Here is a 27,788-nt window from a genome sequence, read left to right on the forward strand (position 1 = left end):
CGCTCCCGGTAAACACTTGCCTCTCAAAACAGGCAGCAACTACCTCTGTCACACCGAGGCTGTCAACACAACGCTCACCCGCACTGTACTCCACATCACAGTGAGCTGTACACATACTGTAGAGATGTATGTACGAGCTAAATGGATGTACTCAAAGGCAGCTTAAATGCATATAAGAGCTGTTAAAGCGGTGTTTATGGGAGGCATTTGCATAGTGTTCACAGCACTTTCTGCCTCCTGTCTCCTTTCCCCATACACACACATGCATAAGCTACACTTTTCCCTCTCGAATACTCTCGACATGCCTTCCTGACTAAAGAAACAAAATGAAAGAAGGTTGATTGAGGCAAAACAAGGAAGGTTGTTTTTTTTTCATATTTCCTGTTTCAATAATTAATATGCATGAGTTTTATGGCCGCTTAAGATGCGATCAATTATTCATTAACAGCATGTTAATTGCATCCACAGTCGTGAATATTTAACCAAACACTAAATCAATGGGGTCGAATGAGCAGCAATATGGACATTTTATAAGCTTTGCCAAAATTAGGTTAGGCTTTAATGAAAACAGCACAGAGCAGATTGGAAAGGGACAAATGTGAAGAAGGAACCAACTTCATGGAAAAGGATGGAAGCTGATGTTTGGAAAGCAGACCATATGAATAAATGCAAGGTTGTTGACTCGTAATAGTATAGTCAGTGACTCTTAGCCTTTTCTTCTGCTTTGTCTCTTTATTCTCATCTCCTCCTTTTTTAAATGGAGAGGATGTAATCTCTTCATCTCTGCCCACTGTAGCCAGCCTTTTTCGCTCTCAAAGACTCCAGACTCCTTTGTCCTGGATCTTTGTGTGCTTGTGTGTCTGTGCAGCTCTTGTTTGTGGGTGTGTGTGTGTGTGTGTGTGTGTGTCACAGCGGTGTCTGGACGTTGACATTTCTCTGCTTGGATAACCATCGCGCCCTCTGTCCCTCTGTCCCTCCAGCCATGACGCAGGGTAATGTCACCTGTCAGTCTCAAACTCCTACTTACAACCGCTGTCCCCCTTTACTCCCCCCACCCCACCCACATGGAACACCACCACCGCCACCACGAGTCCGCCACCCTCTCACCCCGACCCTAACCGCTCCTCCTCTGGACCTCACCTGGGAGACAAAGCCCTCACCATCTCCCCCTTCCCACTGCTTTTGTCTTCCTCTCCAGTACCTCATATGACTCCATATCCTCCTGCTCTTTCGTTATCCAAATGGCAACTCACCCCTTCCTCCCCCTTCCATTTGCCCCCAGGACTCCAGAATATGGAATGGGAAGACAGCACATAGTAAATGGGAAAGTCAGGGGTGGGAAGTTGACTTTTTGTCTGGACCTCGGTACTTTCTGCGCCTGTTTTCAATTACTCTCCCAGCACAGGCGGGGTGGAGGTTTATGCGTTATATGGGAATGTAATTGACTATAACTGCCCTCTTAACATTAACCAGGTGTACTAGCTGAGTGTGTGAGATTAGGCCCCGGGTCTTGGCCGTTATGTGTGGACTGTCTATGTGTGTGTTGTTGTTGATGTATTTATACCCTGCTCCTGTGAGGTGGTGCCCATTAGCACCGCATTTAAATCTGACATTTTTCCTGTGTGTTTCTGCACACATGAGTGTCTATGTGCGTTCACAGTCCTAGTACTTGTCCCTTTGTGTAAGTTTCATCATCCATCTGCCTCTGTGCATATAAGAGTGAGAGGGAAAGTAAAAAAAGGCAGGATACAGATCCAGCCTGCTTCAAGGGGGGGCCTGACTTTACAAGGACAAAGTCAAAATGGGCCCATTCACAAGGCTGACGCACTGTGATTTGTATGTATAGTGTTATGCAGCCTGCGGGGCACTAGCCCAGGGGCTATCACAGACACCCAGACCAGTTCACGAGCATGGGGAGGTGTGTGTGTTTGTGTGCGTGTTGAAGGAGAGGGTATTGTGTGTGCGGTGGAAAGAGAAGCATCAACAGGCTGTCAATCACGGCCTGGCCACAGCCTGTCACTCCTCGATAGAGCTCGTCCAGGGGAGAATGGGAGTCCCTGGGACCCTGAGAGGAGAAAGAGAGGGAGGTGGTGCAGGAGGGGAAGTGGAGGAAGCAGGGAGGAGGTGACTGTCTGTCTGTCTCGGTGACTCGGGCTTGATTTGATATTTGATACCGAGCATGTGGCATTTGAATGCAAATCTATTTTGATTGTCCCACCGTCGGATAGGGTTAAAAGGAATCTATAGGGGATATGCATGTATGCATGTGTATCAGAGAGCTAGTCTGGAGACACACACACATACAAAATGATGCGAAGAATTATTCAAATGGATTATATTACTCACCAATTCACTTGCATCAGGCGTTTTGTTTTTTTCCTCTAAAAGCAATATAAAGATATTTAATCAGAATAAGATAATGGGTCAGAGGTTACAAAAATGTGTAGTGATTCTTTTCCCCTTGCAGTAACGTAGTTCCCTTTATGTGGAAAAAGTTGGCGGTGTATGCATGTATACATCCTGTGCATTACTGTGTGTATGTTTGAAAATGTGAGCGTGTGCCGGATAATTATTTTCCCCCACGTGCATGTGGAGGATTGTGTTTAAAAGCAAGCATGCCAAGTAGGCAGACAGACAGACAGGCAGACAGATAGACGGGCGGATAAAGCCGGTATTACTGCAGTATGGAAATGCGAGGCTCAGTTCCCTCCCAATTAGAGCAGTGACTTCTGAAATGCCATAATACCCATTAATTAGCAGGCTGCTATTTTCTCAGTGATATGGCTAATTAGTCTGCGAGGCTCTACACTATCTGGACCATTATTATTGGGTTGAAGCCATGCAAACACACTCACGTACACACACTCCTGTTCGAGTTGACACGCAAACACTAGTGTACTCACGTTCGTATACATACGGTACAAGGGGAGGAGATACACATGCAGCGCACATTGCAACAATTTCCCACAGTTGAATGACCCTAATTTAAGTGACGCCATTATACGCTTCAGTGGCAGCATAGCACAACATGAGAGTGATAATGGTGAAGAAGGGGATGTTGATGAACAGGCCGCACTCTTCTTCAACTATATGCTCCTCATAACGTGTTATTATACCCTGATAAAACCCAGCAAACAGCAGCACTGCTGGTCCCCCCAGTGAGAAACAACAGGGAAACATTTCAACCCCCTGTAATGACTTGGCATGTGTGTGTGCGGCGCTCTCTCTGCCTCGACAGTCCATCAGTGTCTCCCACCGGACAGACAGGCCACTGACACAGCACCACGAGGCCGGGAAACCTTTTCAATCACTGCCTCACTTTTCCCTCTCTGTCAGGTGGCAGAAAGGCGTGATTGATCTGTTGTTTCTCCACGGTGGTAAAGGAGTGGAAAGAAGTTGTGTTGGGTAAAAAAAAAGAGGTCTGGCATGTGTGACAACCACTTTCATAAGTTTATTAATCATCTTCATCAATAATGCAGCCCTGGACCTGCTGTTGGTTGTCATGCAGCTTGTGAGTGTGTGTGTGTGTGTGTGTGTTTGCATGCATGCGTGCGAGTGTGTGTTCACACCCCTCACAGCCCGATGAACTTCATAAGTGTCCCATCACCACTTTAATCAAATTACTTATGAACCAAAATTGACAGTTTTCATTAATTATAAAGGATTATTCTAATTGCGATTCAAATTTATTCATTTAGAACAGACGGCATTCAGTAATGTTTCAGGAAATTTGCATATTAAATGGAGAGGGTAGGCCATTAGCTATGCTAATATATGCATGATTCCTTATTTTGTGATTGGTGGGCCATATGTAGCAGGCTGGGGGTGTGCAGGTGAGGAATCTAGAAGGAGCTGTAATATGTTTGATAAACACAGAGGGATGCAAGGCCAAAACACACATGTGCACATGTCCACACACACACACACACACACACACACACACACACACACACACATACACACACACACATGCTCGCACACACCCGCCAAGCCATACGTCTCTGCTCAGTATCAATCTCCCTCCGTCACACACACACACACACACACACACACACACTCTCTCTGTCCTCACATTTTCTCTCCCATTCTCTGCTTCCATATTCCTCCCTCAAGACCCATTGGAGGGAACAACTTTTCACCCGAGAACAAACACGGCACACTAATTAAGTTTCTGATTTCTGATCCTGCTGCATTTAGAAACATAACCTTGAGCCTGTGTACAGTCACAGTCATAGTTATGATTTAATACGGTGCTTAAATGGAACAAAAAGAAAGAACTTTTGCAAGCGGCACATTCATCCCCACAATGTATGGGGCTGGTCCCAGGTTGACACAATGCTCTTTATCAAGCTATATATAGTCGATGCATTATGCATTAAGTTTAACATGTGCTTAAATCAACACTATTCAATATGAATACATCAGTCTTCAACTAAGGTAGAGAGGAGAACAGTTAGGGTAAATGACTGCGCGGGGAGGCATGCGGGTGAGCATAAGCATGCGGTCACACACACACACACACACACACACACACACACACACACACCTAAATGCGGTCACACACACCCTTCGGCTGTGCGGCGGCGTCTACCCAGGCTGATGACAGGGCCATTATTCACTGGTCAGTCCCACGAGGGCAGGGCTTGGGCTGGACAGGGTAGCAGAGTGTCCCAGCATGGCAGGACAGCACTGAGGTGAGAGGGACCAGGACCCTTCATTACTCTCATGGTCCGGGGGCCTGGAGCTTTTCTCCCTCTCTCTCTCTCCCTCCCTCTCTCTTTGTCTCTGTCTCCATCAGATTAATGGGCCAGGCCCCGACAGAGGAAGTGTTTCAATCAGCACCGCCTGCCAAGCTTGTCCATCACCCAGACAGCCTCTTATTCATCATGGCTTTGATACACATACACACATACACACACACATGCAGAGATGTTTATTTGGTTGCATTTTTTCCACGGCGCTCTGGTGTGAATTCAGGCCACAGGTAGCGACGTTATCAGGCTACAAGTTGTTGAACCCAGCACTCCTTTCTCCTACACTCCTGCAAGCAGGAGAGATCTCATTGCCTGTCTTTCAATGCTCCCTGCACGATTTCTCAGTTGAATTTTGAATGATCCTTTTCGGATCAAATGGATGAAACACAATTGGTTAAGTGTCTCTGGGACTTCTGTCCCCAAGCTGGGACTGGAGCTCCGGCTCCAGGGGGAAGCGAGGAGCGATCTCTCCCAAGTGGGGCCTCTCCCTTAGCGGCGAAGGCACAGCGTGGATCCTCCCTGACCCACCGTCTCCCTCCTCCAGGGTCCATTTGTTCTAAGAAATATTTAACAACGGGGCAAATTCAGCTGACATGACATGAGCAGATAGAGACGAGGAGGAGGATGGGACGATGCACAGAGCGAGCTGGAAATGAATTTTTCAGCGCAGTGAGATGTTCTATTTGAATAAATCATGACACTTAAGATAGACATGAGGGCAATATAGAGGTGCTCGCTGCTACTTTGAGGAGTAGCACTCCAAAGGAATGGAGCGCAGTGTGTGCGTGTGATGGTCTCTTTGTCTGTCAACCCCTATGTTTCTGTGTGTTCAGTGTGTGTTTCTGCATATTTTCTTTTATGTTTTGTCTTTTTTAAGTCAAGGTATCTTTGTATCTATCAGTCTGATATTTGTGAGGCATGTTGAACTGGATGTTTCTCTCCCAGTAAACTGGGCCACTGCAGCCTGTTACAGCCTGGTGTCCGAGGCCCAGGGCCAGGCCCAGAGACAGACCTGGTTCTGGATTATTAATGTTCCCCCCTATGGAGCCAGGCCCCCACCCCCACCCAGTGCCCCCCTACACCCGTGGGGTCAGCCTGCATGGCTCCTGGTGCAAGGCCCCCCTCATAAATCTCCCTAAATTAGTGTGTGTATGTGTGCATGTGTGTGTGTGCTTCCACGCTTAAACATATACTGCAGGCAGGGAGACAGGTCACCACGAAAACAAGCCAGTCAGGCTCTTGGTTGAAGTGTCAGTGATGCATAGCGGAAAGAGTGAAAGAAAGAGTTGCAGAGAGAAGAAAGAATACGAGAAGTGAAACACAAGGGGAGGAAAAGAAAATACACAAAACAGGACTTGAGGAAGACATTTGATTCTCTGAGAGCGCCAGACTTCACTTTTAGTTTGCTCGCCTTTTTGTCAGCCCTTTTTTTTGCGCCGTAACTTTATATTTGCTTACAAATATTTACACTTAATTTGAACTTGCCGCTGACTTCATTAGGATCGATTTCCTGAACAAATCTTAATGCTTAATAGCTGAAGTGCAGGATCTCCCATTCCTCTACCTGCCTAGATTAGTTCAACATGTCCCACGGTGGTAACAGGCATGGGGAAGTGCTGTTGTGTCACTTAGTTAACCCCCGAGACAAATGGCTCCCCTCCGGAGCACAGTGAATTACACACCTCATGAAGCATATTAGGAGGCAGACACAGTGCTTTTCTTCTGGAGATGATCTGTGCGGCAGAGATGGATGGAGGGAGACGGAGAGGAGAGGGCTGAGTTATGGCATCACCCTCAGCCATTTTTACAGCGCATCGGCATCCGAGCAAAACAGAGAGAGAGGAGGGGCGGAGAATAAAGAAATGAGGCACAAAGATGTACAGCACAGTGTGAAACAAAAGGCTGAAAAGATGAATAAACTAGAACTACTGAGGAAGATAAAACCACACAGCTCTAAAGTTATCCATGTTAAATTTGACAAGGAAAACAACTCTTTACCTCATTTGTTGCTAATGTAGGAAAATTATTAGAAAATATAACAGAATTGTCCCTCGGAGGCTTCCTTGCTGTTAGCTAATCGCTTAGACAATCTTTATCACCACCGTAATAATATTTAGATGCTACAGGGATTACTTAAAAGTTGTGTTATAATTGCTTTCCTTGTTTTGTTTTTTATGGGCAGAGGGTGATTTTGTGTTTAATTGCTCCAAAGTGACAAATAATGCCCGTTATTATATGATGAAAGTGTGAGATCATTAAATTACTACGGCAACCGGCTGCATGTGTTTATTCGTTCGTTTTCGCCGTTGCAAATTTATGCCATGAGGCTTCAAGAGGCCAAGCAGTTATTTACACAAATTCACTTCCACAGCCATTCCTGGATTTGGGGGTAATTACGTGAGAGCAAAATGGTTTTATTTCATTTAATCCAGCCGGCGCAGCAATTTGCAGTGGTAATATTTGTAGCTGTGGAGTCTGCACAGTAAAACAGCTTGAAACCAGCAAGAGTCTCAAATACAAACAAGGTAGAGGGGGCAATAATCAAAGCAAGAATGTATGCAGAAGACAGTATTTTCTAGAGAAAACTGAAAATGTTTAGAGTTAAGATACAAGTCAAGTTTTGCAACATCATTTGTTTGAGTCTGAAACCTTCAGAATGCATGTCCCCACATGTAAATATTTCAGATTTCTATTTTTTTTTTTCACATTTTATTTATTCATTCAACTGTTTATCAATATCCTGTATGTTTCATCTCACTATATACTGATATAAATGCAGTTTCAAAGCTTTTTTTCCACTTTTCCACATTGCTTAAAAAAGTCATATTTAAAAAGTCATATTTAAAGATGTACTCTTAAAAATCAACACGCGTAATTTTTGTGTGTTAAAATCCCCAAATTTCTCAAGATAGGGATTAATAAAATATTACCATACTTTGTCAAAGCTAATTTCTGATTTCATTCACTACTTTCTGCTTTAAAAGCTGGATTGAACTAAATCTTTGTGCCATTGTGTAAAGCAGTTGTCAGGGGGTACATAAAAAGATTGTAAAGCAGCAAAAATATGTAAATAAAAATAGTAATATATTAATATTTTTGTGTTTAAGAGGAAAATAAGCATCCAAATGGGATTATAAATGGGTGTGATGCAGATGTTTAGTGATTTTATTATCACAATAACCAGTAAGCTACCAGCTACAGTAAGCTGACTGCCCGGTGCACACCTCCAGATAATAAACAATTCAAATAGTTAGCTAAAAGTGATGGATGATGCAAACTTGACCAAACTTAACTAAAGATAGACTTTTTAGTTGTAAAATACTGAAAAAAATGATTGCACCATGTTTTTTTTTGTTTTGTTCAAGGTGTATTTATCTACAGAGACCCCGTTCTCTGCCTGTATTTTCTTATTTTCTTCTTATTTTGCTATGTTAGGGACGTTCATGGGCACAGTGTGCAGGTGAGGCTGGGACTTTACTAAATGGTAGCAAACTGGTGCCAGACCGTAAGCAGCACGCATCCAAACGGAAGCTATGAAAACTGCGGATATGGCGCCGAAAAAACACAAATATAACGAGGCGAAACACCAAGTGGACCAAGCTCGTTTGAATGGGAGTGTGAATCCGGGGTTGGCTTTCATTTTCACTTGTGTTGGCAATACTGTTTACCAACAGTTATCCACAAATCCTTCATAGTATACCTACAACACATTTGGAAAATGACGGGTGTGGTCATTAATAAAGGGGTACTTGAGCTCATGGGGTGGAGATGTGAGGGTAAAAGGTTGTCCAAGTCAACATGAGAGACAGAGCAACAATTGTGAAACAATAAAAGATCTTTTTCAATGATTAGAAAGCGAGGAAAACATGATAATAGACAGCTGATCTGAGTAAATGAGAGAATTATAGGCTATCATCAGTTATCTGTCCATATTTACTGGTCAGCTGTCAATCAGATTATCCATAAATCCTTATGGTAATCTCTTTGCTATTGCATATCATCACGCACTGCTCTTTATCCACCCCCCCACCCCCCCCCACCCCCCCTCGCCACACACCCACACTCTGTTGATCCATGTAAATGTGTGCAGCGGTGATTCCAGTCCCCCGGCTCCCAGGGAGATGAGATAGAGCACCGAGGAATCAACATGCTGCAGTTTTGTAATGTTTCCGTGCGGCTGACTCCAGACACCTTAAGTCATGTAAATAATGAATCAGATGATCCACGCGTGCAGGAGATCGAGGGGACACGCTGACATATGGCTGAGCGAATGAGGCATGCTGACTTTCTCTTACAGTCTCTTCTTCACACTCCATATCTCAGCGCAGTCTCACTTTTCCTCCACCTTCACCTCCTCCTCCCTCCAGTCCAAACTCTAATATTTAACCCCCTGATTTGGTCACCTCTGACTCTGGTGACCCTTACTTTCCTCTACCCACTTATCCATCATCCGTCAACTATGAATACCTCAGAGGAGGAGGAGGAAGAGGAGGAGAAGGACAGTTGGGGAAAAGAGCGGAGTCAATGAATTAAACAGGAGGTGCAGTGGGGAAGGTGGAGTATGTTGGACAAGTGGATGTGGTCCACAGCTGTCTGCGAGGCTGCTCTCTGACCTCGAGGAGATAAGAAAGTTGGGAGACCCTCAGCCTGTGGGGTCCAACAGCCCCTGTAAAAAAAAAAAACCTCCATCTCTCTGCTTCATGAATTATTGAGATATTGGCCTACAGCTTCTAAAATATACAGGAGGGTGGTCTGCCTCTCCTTTCCGATTTCACAAACTCTCCACCTCGTCCGTCTGTCTATCTTTCTATCATTTTCTCCTCTCACTTTCTACATCCCTCCCTCCCTCTCTCTCCTTTTTCCTCTCCCCCTTCTCATTCAGATTTCGCCTCTTGCGCCAGCGAGATCGTAAATCAGAACACAAACAAAGCAGACGAAAAAAAAAGAGAGCGGCAGAGAAAGACAGTTTGTTATTCAGATCATAAGAAGCTTTTTCTTCCTCACTTGAAGAAGAGCGTCTACCACTAACCAGCTGTCATGCATTTAAAAGTTGTCAGGGATAAATTCACGAGTTCTTGTGTTACATCAGATGCTTGTAATGCGCACAGCAGTAAGCTGGCCCTTGAAATGAGACAGAACTCTGGTCTGTCCATTAATCTTCTTTGCGCTCTTGTTTTTTGCCTTTTTTTTTTCTCTTTCTAGATGAAGCAATTGTCCAAGGCACGCCGCTGCTTACTGTGTGTCTCTTGACATGTGTGTGTGTGTGTGTGTGTGTGTGTGTGTGTGATGCGTTTGCTCGTGCATGATTATATCTAAGGCAGTTGGCTCCAAACGCGCTGCCCAGTGCAGAATCCTAGCCATAACAAATGAACAGAGGGTAGAAAATAAGACATATGAAAGAAAAGCTGAGCAAAGGAGTGATTCTCTCTCTGGCTGGTGGAGATCTGTATTGTAAGCAGTTTCAGCTGTCAGCACTTCTTTGAGCTACCTCAAAGGGAGGAGGAGGAGGGGAGGGGACCGGGAAATGTTGTAGTTTTATTTTCCCCCTTTTGAGGGTTCCTGTTTATTTGTACATGGCGCTGTTTATTTTCGCGGTTCATTTGATATAGGTTTTTTTTTCTCCTTTTCAGAGAGACAGACAATGCAGAAGGGTGAGCAGAGAGATGTGCAGTACTGTAGTTTCAGTTAAAGAAGAAGTTGTCAGGCTTAAAGCCTCGGGGTGGGGCTAGGGAATAAATTGTCAGCCGTCCCCTTTTTGCTTTTCAGGCCTCCGGTGCTCCCCCCTACACACACTCCCCCCTTTACTCCTCCGACCCTCCCTCCTCCCTCCCTCCCTCATTAAGTATTGATGTGGGTAGCCATACTTGCCATCTCAGCCTATTAATAATGCATGGCAGGTGCTGTTGATGTGGTCTCTCACACTGAGATTGAGAGAGGCAGGAATGGCAACACTGTGCTGCATAGTAGCTACAGCACAACCTCCGTCACACGGCTCTGCAGCTGGGAGGTGGGGGGGGGTCTGCCCCGGTGAGTTTATGGCAAGCTGTGACAGCAGCTCGGAGATGGATATACAAGGTAGCATCTTACTCAATATCCCGGAGCTGTTTTTACATAGAAAACTCCCTTTGTCATAAACAACTGATGGATGAGGGTGGGATAGTGTATGAGCCTTGTCTGCCAGTGCTGTTTTATTAGTTTTATTTGTATCTTGTGTTTTATTGAAGTAGCTCATACTGTACTTTCACTGACAGACAGCTGCGGTTTCACTAACTCATATCTCTCTCTGCCTCTCTCTTTCTCTGCACATGCAGGTTCTTCCTCAAGTTCTTCCTGAAGTGTAACCAGAACTGCCTGAAGAATGCAGGGAACCCTCGAGACATGAGGCGTTTTCAGGTGAGATGCAACTGCCTGCACGCGTACAGTGTGTGTTGTATAGAGGACGAGGACCACACTTCCTGGGACTGTCTTTCATAAAATTTTTTGCAAGGCATCAGACATGGCAACAGCATTACCTCCCAGCACTTGAAGAGAAACAAAGCTTTCACAGGGTCTCTCTCACATAAATGCTGAATGAGTGGTTTCCCAGGGATGAATCAAGAGAGAAAGAGAGCACAGTATGCACTAACATTACAGACAAATAAAATGCTCATAATAAGCTGAACATACTTTAAAATTTTCCAGCCAGCAAGCTTTAATATTTTGGTTCACTCTCACTGCTCACAGTCGTTTACAGCTGAAGCAGGCACTTGTTTTCAATTTTAAAAAAAGCTCAATGTACACTACTTGTACAGCACCAAACAGACAAAGTTAGCAGCTAGCAGGTAAACACAGTGGAGCAATTAGCAACAAAAGAGCCAACTATTCCCCTCAGGAGTAAATGGAGACCACAAACAGAACGAACTGGAGAATTAATGTTGAATTTACATTCACCAGATCACAACTCCTGTTCTTTGTCTCCTCGATGTGTAAATAGGCAGCTGTTTGCTAACAAGTTTGATGTATAATGTTAATAATGTGATAAGATAAGTTTTGTGCTCACAGTTTGTCTTTGCTCTAACCAAAAATATTTTATTGTGGGTTTAAAATAACTCAACGTCACATTTATAGTAAAAAAAAAAATCAAACAGAGTTAGTCTAGAACAAATATTTAAGGTTTGCAACACATACCATGGATGTATAAAGAGAACTAGATACAGCATTGGAGGCAGGGCCCCATTAATTCCTATGAAAGTTGCTCAGTGGTGCACAAAGCCAAAAAGGTTCAAGTTCCTGGGTCTAAAATAACCCAGATCCTTCACATAATTTGGCCCACTAGAGGCTTTTGCCAGTCGAGCGGCTTACGTGTTTTAGCACTCCACTAACTTGAATGGGGATAAAATGATTAAATCATGCGGCTCTCCTAGACTTTTAAATGTAATTGGACCAAATGTAACAAATTCTGAAGAAAAAAATGTATCCACTGATTTACAGACATCTCTTTCCTAGTGTAAGAGACAGGAAAAAGTCATTTTGGGCCCTGTTGCATCACATGATGAACCCGAGGGTTGTAGTTACACAGCTTGGCCACTATGTCAAATTGGCCTTAAAGTCTGGCGCACTTCCTGGGGACCAACATGCTGTAAAATTTGTAAAATAAATCAGGTGCTGAACTTCCTGTGCACTAATGCTACATTAAAAAATATTTACTTTCTTAAACTATATAAACAGGTCTTTAGGAAGGTTAGGAAAAATGTGAAATATAATATTGGAAGTGTTACCATGTTCCCTTCAAAATAAAAGTCTGTGAGTCACATTAGATTTTCCAGGAATTCATAATTCCCAGTTTATAATTAGAATAAACACGTGTACTCTACTAGGTGTGTAATTTGCAAGTATCAAAGTGAGACTAATTTTGGTTTCATGGTTACCATCTGTCTCTCCCTTTCTCAGGTGGTAGTGTCGACTACGGTGAGCGTAGAGGGTCATGTCCTGGCCGTCTCCGACAACATGTTTGTGCACAACAACTCAAAACACGGGCGCCGAGCTCGAAGACTGGACCCATCGGAAGGAACACCGTCCTACCTGGAACACGGTATTAAAAGCAGGAACAAAAAACCCAGACTGTCTCGCCGAGCTTTCTTTGTCTTCTTCACTTTCTTTCTCTCTTTTCAACTCTCCTCCCCTCCCCTCCCCTCCCCTTCCCTCCCTCTCTCTCCCTCACCCCCTTCCCCCCTGTCTGGCTCCACACTCAACCCCTCTTCTGTCTGCGCTCTATCCCTCTCAAGCCTGCTCTCTTGCTGTCTTTCTTATCTCTCTCCTGCTTCCTCCTGGATTCTCACTTTCCTCCCTTGTAGGGTTTCTAACTCAAGCTAAGAGAGGAGAGAGTGGTAGCTAGTGAGTCTCTTGTCTCTCCCTTGTGGCTTGCTCCCCTCAGGTCTCTGCCTCTGGGCCTTCTACTCTGCCTTGCATAAGCACTATGTGTCTTATGAGGTCTGTTCTGCTTAAAGCCAACACTGGCTTTATTTCCTCGGAGACCTGCTTTTATCCTCCAGCCCTCCATCACTCCCCATCCCTCAGGTTTTCAAACACACCCATACACACACACAGAAAAAGCCCATGCACACGCATACACACCCCCACATGCACAGTCAGACCCAAACCTTTAATACTTCATAATGACATGTGCACATGATTTAGGAGCCCGCACTGATTCCCAAGTCCCTAATCCAGTTATTTTCTCATTTCGATTTCCCAGACATTGAATAAGAGAAACATATTTTTTTTTCTTTGAGGAAAGTCAACCTCGGGGATGATAATGACAAAAAAACTAAGAAGGGATTTACATGATGGCCTCCAGTAGATTGCATTAAGATTGAATGTTATGGTTAAGTCTTTCTAATGACCATTCTCCAGAGGTAAGGTGGACCACTTGTCCCCGCGACTGGTCTCACAGACAATTAGAAAAGTTCACAAAGACGAGACATATTGGAGACGTCAGCTAGACTTGGATCTCACACTGAAAGGAGAGCACACACAGTACACTAACAGATGTTCTCTGTGTCAGAGAGATTTGTTTGGGAATTTCCTCTTCTCTGATTTTCTACTCTCCTGATGACGGCGGGTGGAAGGAGGAACAACAGGAGAGAAAGAAGGAAAGGGGGGAGATGTAGGGGCGATGAGAGGAAGGGGTAAAAGTGCATGATTGTATAAAAAGAAGATGAAATGATAAGAATGAAGACAGCGGTTTCTTTTTGTTTCTGGTGTGTGTGTGTGTGTGTGTGTGTGTGTGTGTGTGTGTGCTGAGTTTGTGTGCAGGATACACAACTTTGGGGGCCCATTTCAGGCGGTAATAGATGAGCAGTGCATAGAGTTGAACAGATGGCACCGAGGAACACCCCAAAGTATAATCCTATCACATGGATTCACGTTCCACCATCTGGTTAATCCAAACACACACATACACACAAACACACACATGCACATGGAGCGCACATAATATCAGCGGCTGTGAAAAGGGAGGCATCTTAGGCCATGATTACGGCCACAGATTGCTGCTTGGTGAACGTTGATCTCTGCAGGCGTATCGGGGGGCTAAATATCATTCCAGCTTGTTGGGGAGGATCAACAGAACAGGGAGTCAGGCAAAGAGCAAAGGCTAGGCTGCGGGGGGAAAAAAGTCAGCCTAGTCTAAAGTGGATTATGCCGCTTTACAGAATTACAGCATGTCTGACAAGCTGCATATCTGTTAAGGAGAGGAGATTTAGCTTGTATAAACATGTATTTTCCCAATGCTGTTCTTTTCTTCAATCACATCCAGTAATCTCCGAGTCCATAATACCAACTGATAAGGTCAGAAAGCACACTGAACACCAGTTATTGGAAATGTGGTTTATTATTTCTGTTATTCTGTGTACTTTGTCCGATAAGACATGAAGAATATGTTTTAAGAGAAAATATTGAAAGCTTACAAAACGCATTACAGATATCCAGGCAGGAGCAGAGATGACCCTGTGTGGTCAGACTCTCAGTGGCCAGGCGCTGAGATACAGTAGCTGCACAGATATGTGAAACAGACAGCTGAGCAAGAGCTAAGTATTTGGTTAATGAAGGCGGCGTATTCCGAGGGCAGAGCTACTGTTGGCTCTGCTCTGCTCCCCGGTCGCGTGGCCTTTGATCAGACACTCAGCACACCTGACATTTACACGCCTGCACGCTTTGCCACATGTCATAAAACAAGCGCACCGCCGCTGCCCTCACACACAGGGCAGGGGTGATGTTTAATAACGGGGTGCGTATAATCACTCTGATTAGTATTCCTCGCTCGCCCCCGACCCCAGGGAGAGAGGAGAGAGGTGATGTGATGTGTGTGTGTCTGTGCGTGTGTGTGAAAAGAAGAAGGGACTGTACATTATGCCGATAGCAAAGACCTTTATGGGCTGTCATTAGGTTAGTTAGCATCTAATCTATTTTGTCTGTGACTCTTGCAGCGACCCCCAGCATCAAAGCCATCAGCCCCAGTGAAGGCTGGACCACAGGGGGCGCTACCGTCATCATCATCGGGGACAACTTCTTTGACGGCCTGCAGGTCATCTTTGGAACCATGCTGGTCTGGAGTGAGGTTAGTCACCATCCAGTCATCTGAAAAACAAGCCTGTGTGTGTGTATAGAGGTGCAACAATTAATCCATTAGTCCATACAATTGGACATTTGAGGAGTCATCTTGGGCTTTGAGAAACACTGATTGTCATTTTTCACCGTTTTCTGACATTTTATAGACCAAACCACTAATTGATTTATCCAGAAAATAAAAACAGATCAATCAACAATGAAAATAATCATTAGTTGCAGCCCTGTGTGCGTGCATCCTTACACTGGAAAAAATTAAATAAATAAGCAGCAGCAAACTGCAGCTTGCCACAATAATAAAAATTTTCTGTAGCCAGGAGCTGTGCTCATGTGTTTCAGGCAGGAAGAAATTCTTGTTAACATAGGTCAACATGTCACAGGAGTCACAAGACTCTGTTTACTGACTGGCTGTGGATATTCTCAGGCCGCAATTCGCAGCTTAAACTATCCCCAACTTTTGGTGAGGCAGCAATTTGATATCGAGTCAAATGGCCGCAGCTCACAGCAGGCCGCACTTCACCACTGCGAGTTTTTGGTGTTACCAAGAGACATTAAACAGATGCCTTTCCACTGTAAACCAATAGGTCCCAACCTTTTTGGGTTTGGGTTCATTTAAACGTTGTAACAGGTTTATTCCTTCTCAGTTTGTTTAAGGGGTCTAACACGTATACTGTATATAAAGATGGATGCATGACAGCTCCCCAAAAGTGAAGCCTAAACATTTCGATCTCCCCCTGGTGGCTGGCTGCAGTACAGGTCATGAACCCCCCACCTTTACCATGTTAATGGATGGGATAATGGGCCAAACTAAAAGATCAAACGTACACATCGGACTAATTTTTCCCAAAGATGGTTTCATTATTTTAGGTAGTTATTTTAATAAGTTATTTGATGCTACAAAACGGGGGTCTGACGTCATGTTTGGCAGCTGTGTGAGCCAGTCGGTGTGCTTGCAATCAGTGGCACAGCTCGCAACTGGTCGTACGGCAGGACCTCAACACCGATGAGATCACTCACTTACTACAGTGCAGACTGGCTCCAAATGGCATCACCATGGCAATGATGGCAGCGGCCGTTATCTGGGATATCTTGCCTTTATTTTTGTACAGTGAGAAGAGGTGGAGACATGTTGTCCATATTTATATACAGTCATTTGTCAAAAGAGATGAAAGTATGCAATATTTAGACAAAAAAGATTGGAGAAAAGTCAGAAGAATTTTGTTCAACAGAAATACATTTCTTCTTTATTACTTCGATCATCATGTGACTTCATCACATATATAGCATATTGGGATCCCTAGGGGAGGAGCTGAAACCACAGGTTGGGACCCACTGCTGTAAAATAATGCTGAATTGATTAGTCAGTTAAGAGCTGATCAACACAATATAAGTCATTTTAAGTAACATTAGCTTTAGAATTTAAAAACTTTCCTCTTTTCTGTCTTTCACATCAGTGTAAATTGAATCCAATTGAGGTCAGGTGACTGGAAATAAAGACAGATAAATTGATCACAACAATGATCATAAATTGCAGCCCTACTGTAAACCCATTTTTGAAATATATCAGAATTTCAACAGCCTGCTTTCTCACGTCTCACTGTACCAGTTTTTATTTTTGTCATATCTCTTCTTAGCCCCCTCCTGCCTTTTATTATATTAGTATCTGCCTTCTTGGAATATGTGCACACCACACTGTATGAATCTCTTTGTAAGGAGCATCTGCCACATGACTAAAATGTAAATGTAGTGTATGTGTGAAATTGAAGGTCAGTGAGCGGCGCAGCTAAACAGCTTTCTCTTTAGTAAAGGAATAATTCTATAAAAAGCTCCTATATTATCTCGCTGAGAGGTGAGTGGGGGCCAGACAATGGTGGAATGAAAGCGTAGCTAAGTGAGCAATGAAAGGGACAGTTAGAACAACACACACACATATGCACACACACGATAGCTGCTGGCAGAGGCATTGATAGCTTTTGAGCGCTGCTAGCTTTGAGTGCTAGTTGACTATAGCGCACGGAAAATGAGCACTCAGTGAGGTCTCATCTGTGTTTTGTCTTGTTACCGCTTTCCTTCAAAGACCCTTCAGCATGCACACACAGACATACGTGGCGAGTGGGCTCATCAACCACAATAAGTGAGCCTGTTTAAGACACAGTGGTGCTTTAATGTGGCTAACGGCAGCTAGACAGCCTCAGCTGACAGACACAGAGACAGGGGCAGCAGAGACGAGGGTATTATACGTTTACTTATACTGTGTAATAGATGTATGCAGAGGAAGGTGTGTTTTATTCATAAACAGATAACTGCTTTTGAACCCCTCTTACAGAGTCCATGTCAGCACTGATAACCATCCTAAGCCTCACAGTGACATTGCCTCGGGCTACGAGGCCACCTGAGGGCTTTAGCGCTAACACATCATTTTCAGGCTGATTATACAAAGAAAGAAAGTCAAAAGCTGCGAAGGAAAGGTCTGAGGCGAGCCTAGAATAGTCCCCTGAGCACATGTTTGGATATGAAGTTTCATTGCATTAATCTTTCTGCCCTCCCTGCCTCTCCGTAGCTGATCACCCCCCATGCCATTCGTGTGCAAACTCCACCCAGACACATCCCCGGGGTGGTGGAGGTCACGCTGTCCTACAAATCCAAACAGTTCTGCAAAGGCACACCTGGACGCTTCATCTACACAGGTACTGTGCACTAACACTTACTAATGACACTAATTAACAGAGATAATGCAGCCCCAGTCTATCTGCTGGGTGCTTTTATGCAATTTTAAACAGCTTTCCTTTAAAATAATAGAAAAGACATAATCGTATAACAGAAGTCATGTAGTGACTTTATGTTTTATCACGACTGTATATTTGCAGTATCTGCTAAAAGTAACCTGGTGCAGTTCAGAAGCTGTCATTTTCTCTCACACAGTTTCTAGAGAAAATGTGCATGCTAAACAATTTGAAATTCAATAACACGACTCAATAATTCAGTGCAGAAGCCTCCTGATCAGAGGAGGGAAAGTGTTTGCCCTCTTTTATGAAGCAGGTGAAGGTCAGGAGGAGGTTTAACCTTTTGATTAGAGGGATTATTGAGATTTAACCCTGTCGAAGGCGTGATTCACAAAGGAAGAGCCTGATTTTTGACGGCGAGTGCAGGGGCATGAATAGCTCGAGTGTTACATCAGAGCATATCGGCACAGAGTTATAGCCGTGTGGTGAAAAGAGCGGCAGAGAGAGTGAATGTGAAGCGGTGATTAACCAATGCGAGGCCACAGGTCCCCAGGGAGGTTGTGAATCACATAAATCTGTCTGTAATCTCAACCACTGATAGACTTAGGCTGTAAGCCCTGGCTGGAATTGCCAACATTTGACAAAATCACAATTGAGCGAGAGCGTGTGCGTCACATCGCCGCCATGCATTTCCTGCATCTTGTGTGTGTCCTAATTACTGTGCATGGACAGAATCCATGTCCATGCGTCATAATTATGACTCCCTGTTTGTGTACTTATGGGAAAGGCTGCCATAGGCCGCCTGTGTTTGTTTGCACGTATGTATGTATGTATGTATGTGTGAATGTACTCCAAGCACACACATGCACGTTGACAAGTAACTGCATTACTAAGACAGAGGGCAGATGGGTGGGCAGCCTTTGCCATGCCAGAGCTGTCCAACAGCCCGCTCTCTGCCAAACCCATAGAGCTGTGTGTGTATATAAGTGTGTGTAGGTGTGCATATGTGTGTGTGCAGCCTTTTAACGTGCCAGACATGTGGGAACCGTATGCATAAACGCCCTATCTCTTCCCAGCCCTCCACTCTTTCCCCTTGTCGCATTCACTTATTCAAAACTTGCTTCTTTGGATGAATTTATCCCCTCTCTCCCCTCTCTCTCTGCCTCTTGGCGTCTACGGAGGCACATAGAAGAATCTCAACAGGTGAGGGGTAGCAAGAGGTCATCCAGTGGGAGCTGAACACACACACACTGTGCCGCTGCTTGCCAAGCGCTGGCACCTTCACGGTGACACAGTCAACCGTGTCAAGGCATAGATCCCAGCTCTACTCTTCACACACTTCACTTCAGCCACTGCTCTGTACCCTCTGTGGGTATTTGTACCTCTCCCACAGCTCCTTTATCAGCCCTTTTTTATCATATCACGTTCTCGTAGCGAGGGAGAACCTGCTCACATTTGGTATCTTGAATGAGAGGCAGAGAACAACTAAAGGATGAGCAGAACATTTGGAGCAAAAAAAAAGCAATTGATGAGAGTGGAGAGAGGTGGATGAGAAAGGGAAGAGAGAAGAAGGATGGTAGAGAGGGATGGAGGATTACCATGGGCCATGTTGCCCTCCTGGGTCTGTTTGGCACCAGTTTGAGCCCAGTTGCCAGTGGGTACTAATCATGGAGGATTGGCAGCACTGCGTGGCAGCTGGCAGCTAGCACGCACACACACACATCAACACATCCCCACACTCGCAGACATGCATATACTCCTATATTACATGTGCACGCACGATCACACACACACACACATGCGCACACTGAATTACATTGGGGACAGCTGGCATTGCTAATCAACTTCAGCTGAGGAGAGGAAAGCGAGCAGCTCACAGACCTAATTAAGTCAACACATACCCAATACTGCTGCTACCGCTACTTTGCAAACATAGCCAACACATACGCACACACATAACCCATCTATAGGTTTACCACCCCCTCTCCACCCTCCTCTGCCTGATCATTGATACTCCACAACCGGCCGGCACTGAATGGAAAAAATTCAGCTGTAGTTCATGACGGAGGAGACAAGCAGGAGACTTTTGGTGCAGTGGAGATTCAGAGAGAAGCTATTACAGTAATGTGTCCTCTGTCGTCTCTGAGGACTCCTCTGCCATTAGACTTCAGAAAGCTCCAATTAGACTCATCAAAGGCAATTAAGCTCTCCACTGATAAGAATAAAAGAATGTTATTTTTTTCATTCTCTGCTCTTCCTCTGTCTTTTTATCCCCTTATCCCCCTTCTGTTCCTCTCTCTGCCCTCTGCCTTACCCACCTCTGGGGCTGAGAGCTCTCCCTAATCTCTCTCTCTCTCTCTCTCTCTCTCTCTCTTTCTCTCTCTCTCTCTCTCTCTCTCTCTCTCCCTCTCTCATTATCAGGTCATTGCCCACCACCCTCTCCCCCGTCCCCCCTGTACAAATGCATCCCCATGTTTGGTTGTGCATCACCTTTTACTGGATTGCTGATTGCTGTAACATTCATCAGAGATGCTCTCCCTTTTCTTTTCTCTATGCAATATAGAGTGATAATACTCTCTACCAGTAGGGCCCATGGGTGTGTGTATGCGTGTGTTTGTGTGCTTGTGCGTATGTGTTTGTGTGTGTGACACAAGGAAACTGGCCATAGATTGGGGAAGCTGATGAATCGCCCTTGTCGTTCAAAAGGCAATCCCTCCCTCCTCAGTATGCAGCCTTGTCTGCTTAGTGCTTCCACTACAGCTTCTGCTGATATTAAAAGGCTCTGCTGGCTCACATTAAGGCCGGCACCACACGCGCCGACACGCATCCGCACACGCGCACGCACAAACATTAGGGGTAGTTTTTCAGTGCTGAGTGCAGATTAGGTGTGTAGGAAACATCACTCAGTTGCAGTGAGGAGGAGCAGGAAAAGTGAGGTAAAAGACAAAAGTCAAGAACAGAATTTAAACCAGCCGGGATGCTGCTGAAATCTCTCTCCTTCTCTCTCTGCCTGCCTTTGTGCTCCAAATTAGTTTTAGGAGTGGAGGAAGGACTGCCAGTTGTCTGTCATTCTTTCCACTACAGACACTGGAGTGAAACACAGATGACACTCTGCAAAGTTTGTATTTATTTTAGCCCTAATGAAGCAGCTAAGTGATGAAATCTGCTTATCACACACACAAAGATTACTTTGCTTAGATGGTGCCTGAGTGCTTCGAATTAGTAATATACCTGACGGTGATCGTGTTGATATCTGCTGGTGCAATGTTGATTTGCCAGTGCATCAGTGAGAAAATCTGTTGTTAACGTAGACTCACAGACATATTCTTCATTCATATGCACATGTGATCCACCTACACTCATGCACGAGCACATTCACACATCACAGAAAATGCAGCATGTAGTCATCTGGCAATAAAAGTGGGGTGCAACCACGAGCTGGTCAATTACTCGTCTTGCTCCTATTTGTGAATGCTGTCTTTTATTGAGCTTGGGTGGAGGCCTGCTGTTGATTAAAACGGCTGGTCTCCAGCTGGAGACAGAGCCAGCTGAGATAGCTGCACACATTCACGTTTACTGCGCACAGTCTTAACTGTGAGGAAATTCACACCTCTATTTGAGATTGAGATTAATTTTCTGCACCATGTGGCTTGTCTCCCCTCTTTAGCGCGCTCCGTTCTTATTACAGGAGCATCTGGTCCATGATGATGATGTAAATGAATTTTGAACGAAGATTATTTTATACCCTGCTGAAATGAGCGGCGTTCACCAGGAGGGGGGATGATTTCTTATGTTTTCCTATATCTTAATTCAACAGCGCACTTTTCCTCCAGATTTTCAGAATTTGCATTCTCCCAGCGAGGATCCGTGCTGTCAGGTATTGTTAACTGTCGACATGCACTTTTTGCAACAGATAATTAGAGCTTAGGTTGTAGTAGCATCCACACCTCCATTGATTTGTAGAATCTCTTAGCGCCCCCCCTTCTTCCTCAGCCTCTCCCTTCCTTTAGGAGCAAAAAGCTCTACTCATCTGTTTTCTGTGTATGAATTTCCAGCCATGCATTAGTCTCCCTGACATGTTCAAGCGATGCTTTATTTAGCTTGTCGGATTCTGCAAATAAACGCAATCTCGGGGTTTATGGAAAAATGGATAAAAATTAGATTGTAAGGTATTGATCTGGATTGTGAGTAGTTGGTGGGGGTGTGGTGTATGTGTGTGTGTGTGTGTGTGTGTGTGTGTGTGTGTGTGTGTGTGTGTGTTAGTGTGTGTGTGTTGTTGGTGGTGGTGATGGGGGGGTGCGGCTCTCATCTGTGTGAGGGTGAGGGGGGAGAAATGAAGCCGTAATTCAGGACTATTGAACCCCCTGCCACTGGCGGCATCGATCGCAAGGCAGCGCTTATGAGATCACACCTGAGCACTGGAGACTGCAGAGGGGAGGGAGAGAGGGCGAGGGAGAGAGGGATGTGAGGAGGGAGAGGGGAGGCAAAGGAGTGAAGAGTGAGAAGGAGGGAGAAACAGAAGGTTGTGATATGATCAGCTCCTTTCCTACTGTCTGAGGGCCTGTTAAGGTGTTAACATCAAGCCTCAGAGCCAATTACCTAACCCTGCAAGTACACTACCCACTCACCACCGCCCCCCACACATAGTGTTGTGACACGGGAGGAGAAGGAGACAGGGCTACTGGACACTTACTGTAGCCTCCCCCTCCTCCTCCACCTCTCCCCCTCCTCTCTTGTGTTTCCAGGACGACTCCACCGTGCTGACCTCTCAATTATCCCTCATCCCCCCACCTCCTACTCTTTGCACCCCCTCTTATTCCTCCCCTAAAGCTCATACGTCCAGCACCCCTCCACCCTTGCCTCCTCTCCTCCTTCTCCTACCCCCTCACCCCTTCATACACACTCCCCCTGCGGCTCTGTGGGTTATTATAGTGAAATATGAAGCGGTGTGGATTCTAGGCTTCATGAAATTTCCATGAGCATTGATCTGATCTGATGTGGGTGATTGCTAGGTGAATCCCTCCAGTCCAGGGCTGTTGCTCATCTATTCATTTATTTATGGCAGTTATGTTTTACTGGCTTTGATTTGCTCTTCTGGAGAGCGACAGCTAAGGATTATAAATATACCTGTATAGGAGAGTGTGCTTTGAATCCTGGAGTGTACCGCCACAACACTCCTCTTTCGAGGCAGGAGAGCTTTTTTTTCCTCCAGTACTAATTCCTGTTGTGAAATGTGAGATATTGAGCATAGATATAAGAGCATAAAACGCCAAGATAATCCCCAAAGAGACACAGCCAGGTAGTTAGTGGTGCGCATTGTCCCCCACATACTCCTCTTCTGGTTTATGGTCCTTGAAAATGAGCAGAGACAATATCACTTCCTCTCTCAATTACCAAAATTGTCTCTTTATTTGTAATAGGGGGTATCTCTGTATGTCTTGGGGTTTTTATGCTATTGTTCACTCGAGGCTCATTTGGCACATTGTGGAGAACTGATAAAAAATTCATCATAAAAACAAAAGCCTTTGAGACGAAAGAGAGGATGTTGTCGGAACAATCCCCTCCTCAGACTGCGGGCCTAATCCAGGGCAAATCCTCCTTAAGGCTTTAGAGAGATCAGAGAATGGGGAAGTAATGTCAAATATTTGTCCTCAGAAATAATTCATAGTTTATTTGTTGCATGTGATCATCTCATTGTTTTGGCTTATTTTATCAGTAGACCAGCTGGCCTGTAATGCGTGTCATTCTTCAGAAGTTGAGCCTGCCTCTGGCGCCTCTACTTCAACTTTTTTTTTTCTCTCCCTCCGTACTGTCTTTGCTTCCAGCTATTCACCTTTCCTTTCTCTCACTCTTATGGATTACTGGAACGGTCCGCTGGGAGAGCTGTCCAAATACGTTTGTGTTGCCAAAACAGAGCAACACCGATTTTCTCTCCTTTTGCTCTCTTTTGGTTTGTGTGTCTGAGCGAGCGGCTCAGGAGGAGCCATGGTGAAGTCACTAGAGGTCCAGCAGGACAGCTTGTACTCATAGCCTCTAGGGGCCTTTTTTCTGGGGGCCGCCTAGTCAGCCTGGCTGCTCAGATGTGAGGCGAGCAGGGCATCAGCCCTCAGGAAACGTCCAAGCTGCGACCCACAGGGGAAACAGACGGACGGCACAGACACATACAGGCAATCCTCACGCATAATGGCTCCTTTTCTCTCACTTCTTTTACACACATCTAAATACAAAAACACACATGCTAAAGCTACAAACACAGGCACAGACTCTGTACAGAAGCAGCATCTTATCGGCTGTAGCCCAGAAAAGTAGTCAAGACTGTTAACCATGTATGTGCATCGACTCCCCAGGCAACCCACAAAGAGAAACAGGGAGGAGGAGGGTAAAAGACAGAGAGGAGAGAGAGAGAGTACATTAGGAATGAATTATGTGGAGAGAGCACTTATCCAACAATCCTCCTCTGAAGTGTTTGTACTATAAGCCTCAGATCTTCATTGTATTTATTCTAATGTTTAAATATTCATGGTAAATCTTCTCATATTCAATTACCGTAGCACGACCACAGCATGCCGAGAGAGTGCTTTCTCCCTGCTGCCTGGATGATCTGACTCTGTCTGTGTGCATGTGTGCGTTTGTGTGTGCATGTGAGTGTATGCGACTCTCTCTATGTATGCATGTGTGTGTGTGTGTGTGTGTGTTTAGCTTGTTCCCCGGAGCGATCAAGCCTTTGTTATATTGGAACCAGTCTCTGTAATTGCTTATATTAGTCGCTGATCAACGCAAGACCACAGGACACACACACATGCATGCACACAAACACACACACACACACACTCTGCCTGATTCCTGACAGTCTTTTTATTAACCACCAAAGCAGGCGACAGAAAGAGATTCATTACATCACAGGCAAACAAAGACACACACCAGACTTAATAGAGAACACCCACATTTTCAGCGTGTTTAGTTTAATGTTGAAATACTCGTGTAAAAACTGTGCTTAATTCAGTCATTTCTACAGCAGGAGAGAATCGCTCGTTCCTCCTGCTGCATCTCTCTGTTGCTGCTGAACAGTAGGTGTTTTCATTATTAAGAATCAAGCATTAAACTTTTCCGTCTCTCTCTCTCTCTCTCTTTGTGATCAGCGCTGAACGAGCCAACCATAGACTACGGCTTCCAGAGGTTACAGAAGGTCATCCCCAGACACCCCGGAGACCAAGAGAGATTACCCAAGGTACTGTGCCTCCGCTCCTCTCATGTGTCTGTGCTCATGCTGGTTGCCACATGCAATTATTTTACAGGAATATGTCTTGGTAACATTGGTACAGAGACGTATTGACAACTTCTAGAGTTTCATAGCATGTATGGATACACGTGGCACAAGGGCAGCATGACCTCACATATACAGAGGACTCACTGTGCGCTACAGACAGTAGGCTATACATGACACTATGCAGTATGCACATAAACATTTTATCATATGTTCATGGTCATTTTCTGCTCAAACAAACGCTTTATTTGCGTAGCGAACGCACAAGCGACTCTATTCATCCTTCCACTGAGTATAAGGTCATTTAGATTTGGCAAAGTGGGAGAGGAAAGGGATGGATGGAGGGAGGAGAAGAGGGAGAGAGGGAGGAAAGGAGGTTGAGGGGGAGAGAGAGGAAGAGAGAGGCAGAAGCAGGTTAGGTGATCCATCATAGCTGTCCAGTCTTACCTCCTGCTGGGTCAGTGGATCGAAGTCAACCCCGGGTGGACTTTATTACTTCCAGCACACACACACACACACACATACACAAACCGGTGCACACATAGAAATGCACACACACACTTCTCTGTGGCTTTGCGTGCGCACACACACACACACACACACACACACACACACACTCAGTGGAGGGAAGTCACCATGAGGCAGAGATGGAGAGCCCAGGTAGATGCAGAAGGAAGATAGAGAAATCACTTGTCCTCGCTGTGTGTCATGTCTGGTGGATACAAGACTTGTCCTGGTGAGCTCTGGTCTTTAGCCTATCAACCCCCTGTATCTCTCTAAATATCTTTGTATCTATCCATCTCTTCTCCTCTTGTCCTCCTCTTCCTCCCTCGCTCCGTGGTGTCTCTTTCTCTTCTAAATGAACAGCGGTAGCTGGCAGGCCCGGTTGTTCATTTCAGCTCTATTGATTTGTGCCTTTATTGAGGTAATAACAGTTTGTTGACCGCACTTCTCTCAACTGTTGGCCTCAATCATCAGAGAGAGGGGCAGGAGAGGGGCATACACTGGCAACTTCCTGTGCTACAAACATCCACTCATGGTCACCTTGGCAAAAAGCCTCCTTGTGCTTGTTCTTCAGTCAATTTTTAATCGAGATGAAATTGATTGGGAATATAATGTATTCTGTTCTGGTTGCACCATTTTCGAGCGGATTCTTAATGAACCCACGCACACACACTGAGCCGGGAACAAGCAGGATATCTGCCGATGCCTGTTCTATCTCTGTATGTTGTGGTAATGATCCAGTGTCCAGCTGAAAACAGCCCCCATACTGCGCTGTAGCTAATAGTCAGGCCGACAAGAGTGAGGAGGGAGTGCTGGGTAGCTCAGGCACAGCCAGACTGCTAAGGCTGTGGCGGAGCTGGGGGTCTGGGGCCGGCTAATGAGTGACCGCCCTGCCAGACAAGACCAGGCTCTGCTCTGGATCAGGTTCCCCTTCCTGTTGACGTCTCTGTGGGCCTGACTTTACGGGAAGAGACCCTGCGCCCAGGAAATGGTCTCCCCTTACAGCGGCAGAGCTAGGGAGGCAGCACGGCGCTAACCACATTTATCTGTTTATCAGAATGACTCTGGAGCGCTGCCTAATCGCGTTTAGCTACTGGACAGATCCCTTTGCTAACGAGAGACTGATAGGTACAGACAGGGCACAGGACCACGAGAGAGAGTGATTAATAGGGGGAATGGGGGAGAAGAAGAAGAAGAGAGACAAGAGAAAGTAGTTTCAGGTGAAGAGAAAGTGCAGGAGGAGGTGGAGATGCACAGACAGACAGGAGGTCCTAAGGAGAAAGAGCTGAACGTCTGTGAGACTCATAGCCGGTGCAGAGGGAGCAAAAAAAAAATGTTTTAAATGAAGTGACTGAGGTTTCACGTGTCCTCCCTGAACACCGTTACACTCCAGCTGCGGATCTGTTTGTGTCCTAATGCCTCACACTTCCCTCATTTCCCCTCCTCCTCCCTCTCCCCCTCCTTTCCTTCATCCATCCATCTACCTATCTAGCAATCCCTGGGAGGCATGGGGCGTCGAGGAAAAGCAGAGAGAAGGAAGCGAGGAGCGGTGCATACATACTAAAGAACCACTTACCTTCCTAGGGCCTCTACATCTCTCAATCACACCGAGCAGGCCTCCTCTCTGGTCTCCCCTCTTTCCGTCTCTCCCCTCCTCCCTCCCCCTGCCTCCCTCTCTGCCTCCCCCAGATAGTGCTAGTAATGGGAGGTTAACACAGAGGCAGCGCTCCCATTATTGAGTGAATTTAGCACCTCGGACAGCGCTCTACAATCTTTATTGCTTTGCTGACCCTCTCGTCATGTCCTGGGCGTGCTCGACAGCCTCCACATGTGCGTGGCTGAGTGTGCGGCTGCGCCCGTGTGTGTGTGTGCGTGCGTGTGTGATATGAGGTCTGATTGAAAGGCGGTGTGTCACGGAACAGAGAGCACACATGCTCC

The 27,788-nt window shown here is 45.4% G+C and overlaps 1 protein-coding gene across 2 annotated transcripts in view; it reads left to right on the plus strand.

Moving 5' to 3' along the window:
* The window catches only part of ebf1a (EBF transcription factor 1a), a 56,583-nt gene that overhangs the window by 18,716 nt on the left and 10,079 nt on the right, over positions 1-27,788 (plus strand). For both annotated transcript variants that reach the window (XM_050042406.1, XM_050042407.1), the window contains exons 7-11: positions 11,066-11,147; positions 12,684-12,825; positions 15,221-15,351; positions 17,920-18,046; positions 25,222-25,310. In XM_050042406.1, coding sequence (XP_049898363.1) covers positions 11,066-11,147; positions 12,684-12,825; positions 15,221-15,351; positions 17,920-18,046; positions 25,222-25,310 — 571 coding nt within the window. The remainder of the gene's footprint in view (positions 1-11,065; positions 11,148-12,683; positions 12,826-15,220; positions 15,352-17,919; positions 18,047-25,221; positions 25,311-27,788) is intronic.

This window comes from Epinephelus moara, chromosome 4 (assembly GCF_006386435.1).
Source record: "Epinephelus moara isolate mb chromosome 4, YSFRI_EMoa_1.0, whole genome shotgun sequence".
NCBI classification, from domain to species: Eukaryota; Metazoa; Chordata; class Actinopteri; order Perciformes; family Serranidae; genus Epinephelus; species Epinephelus moara.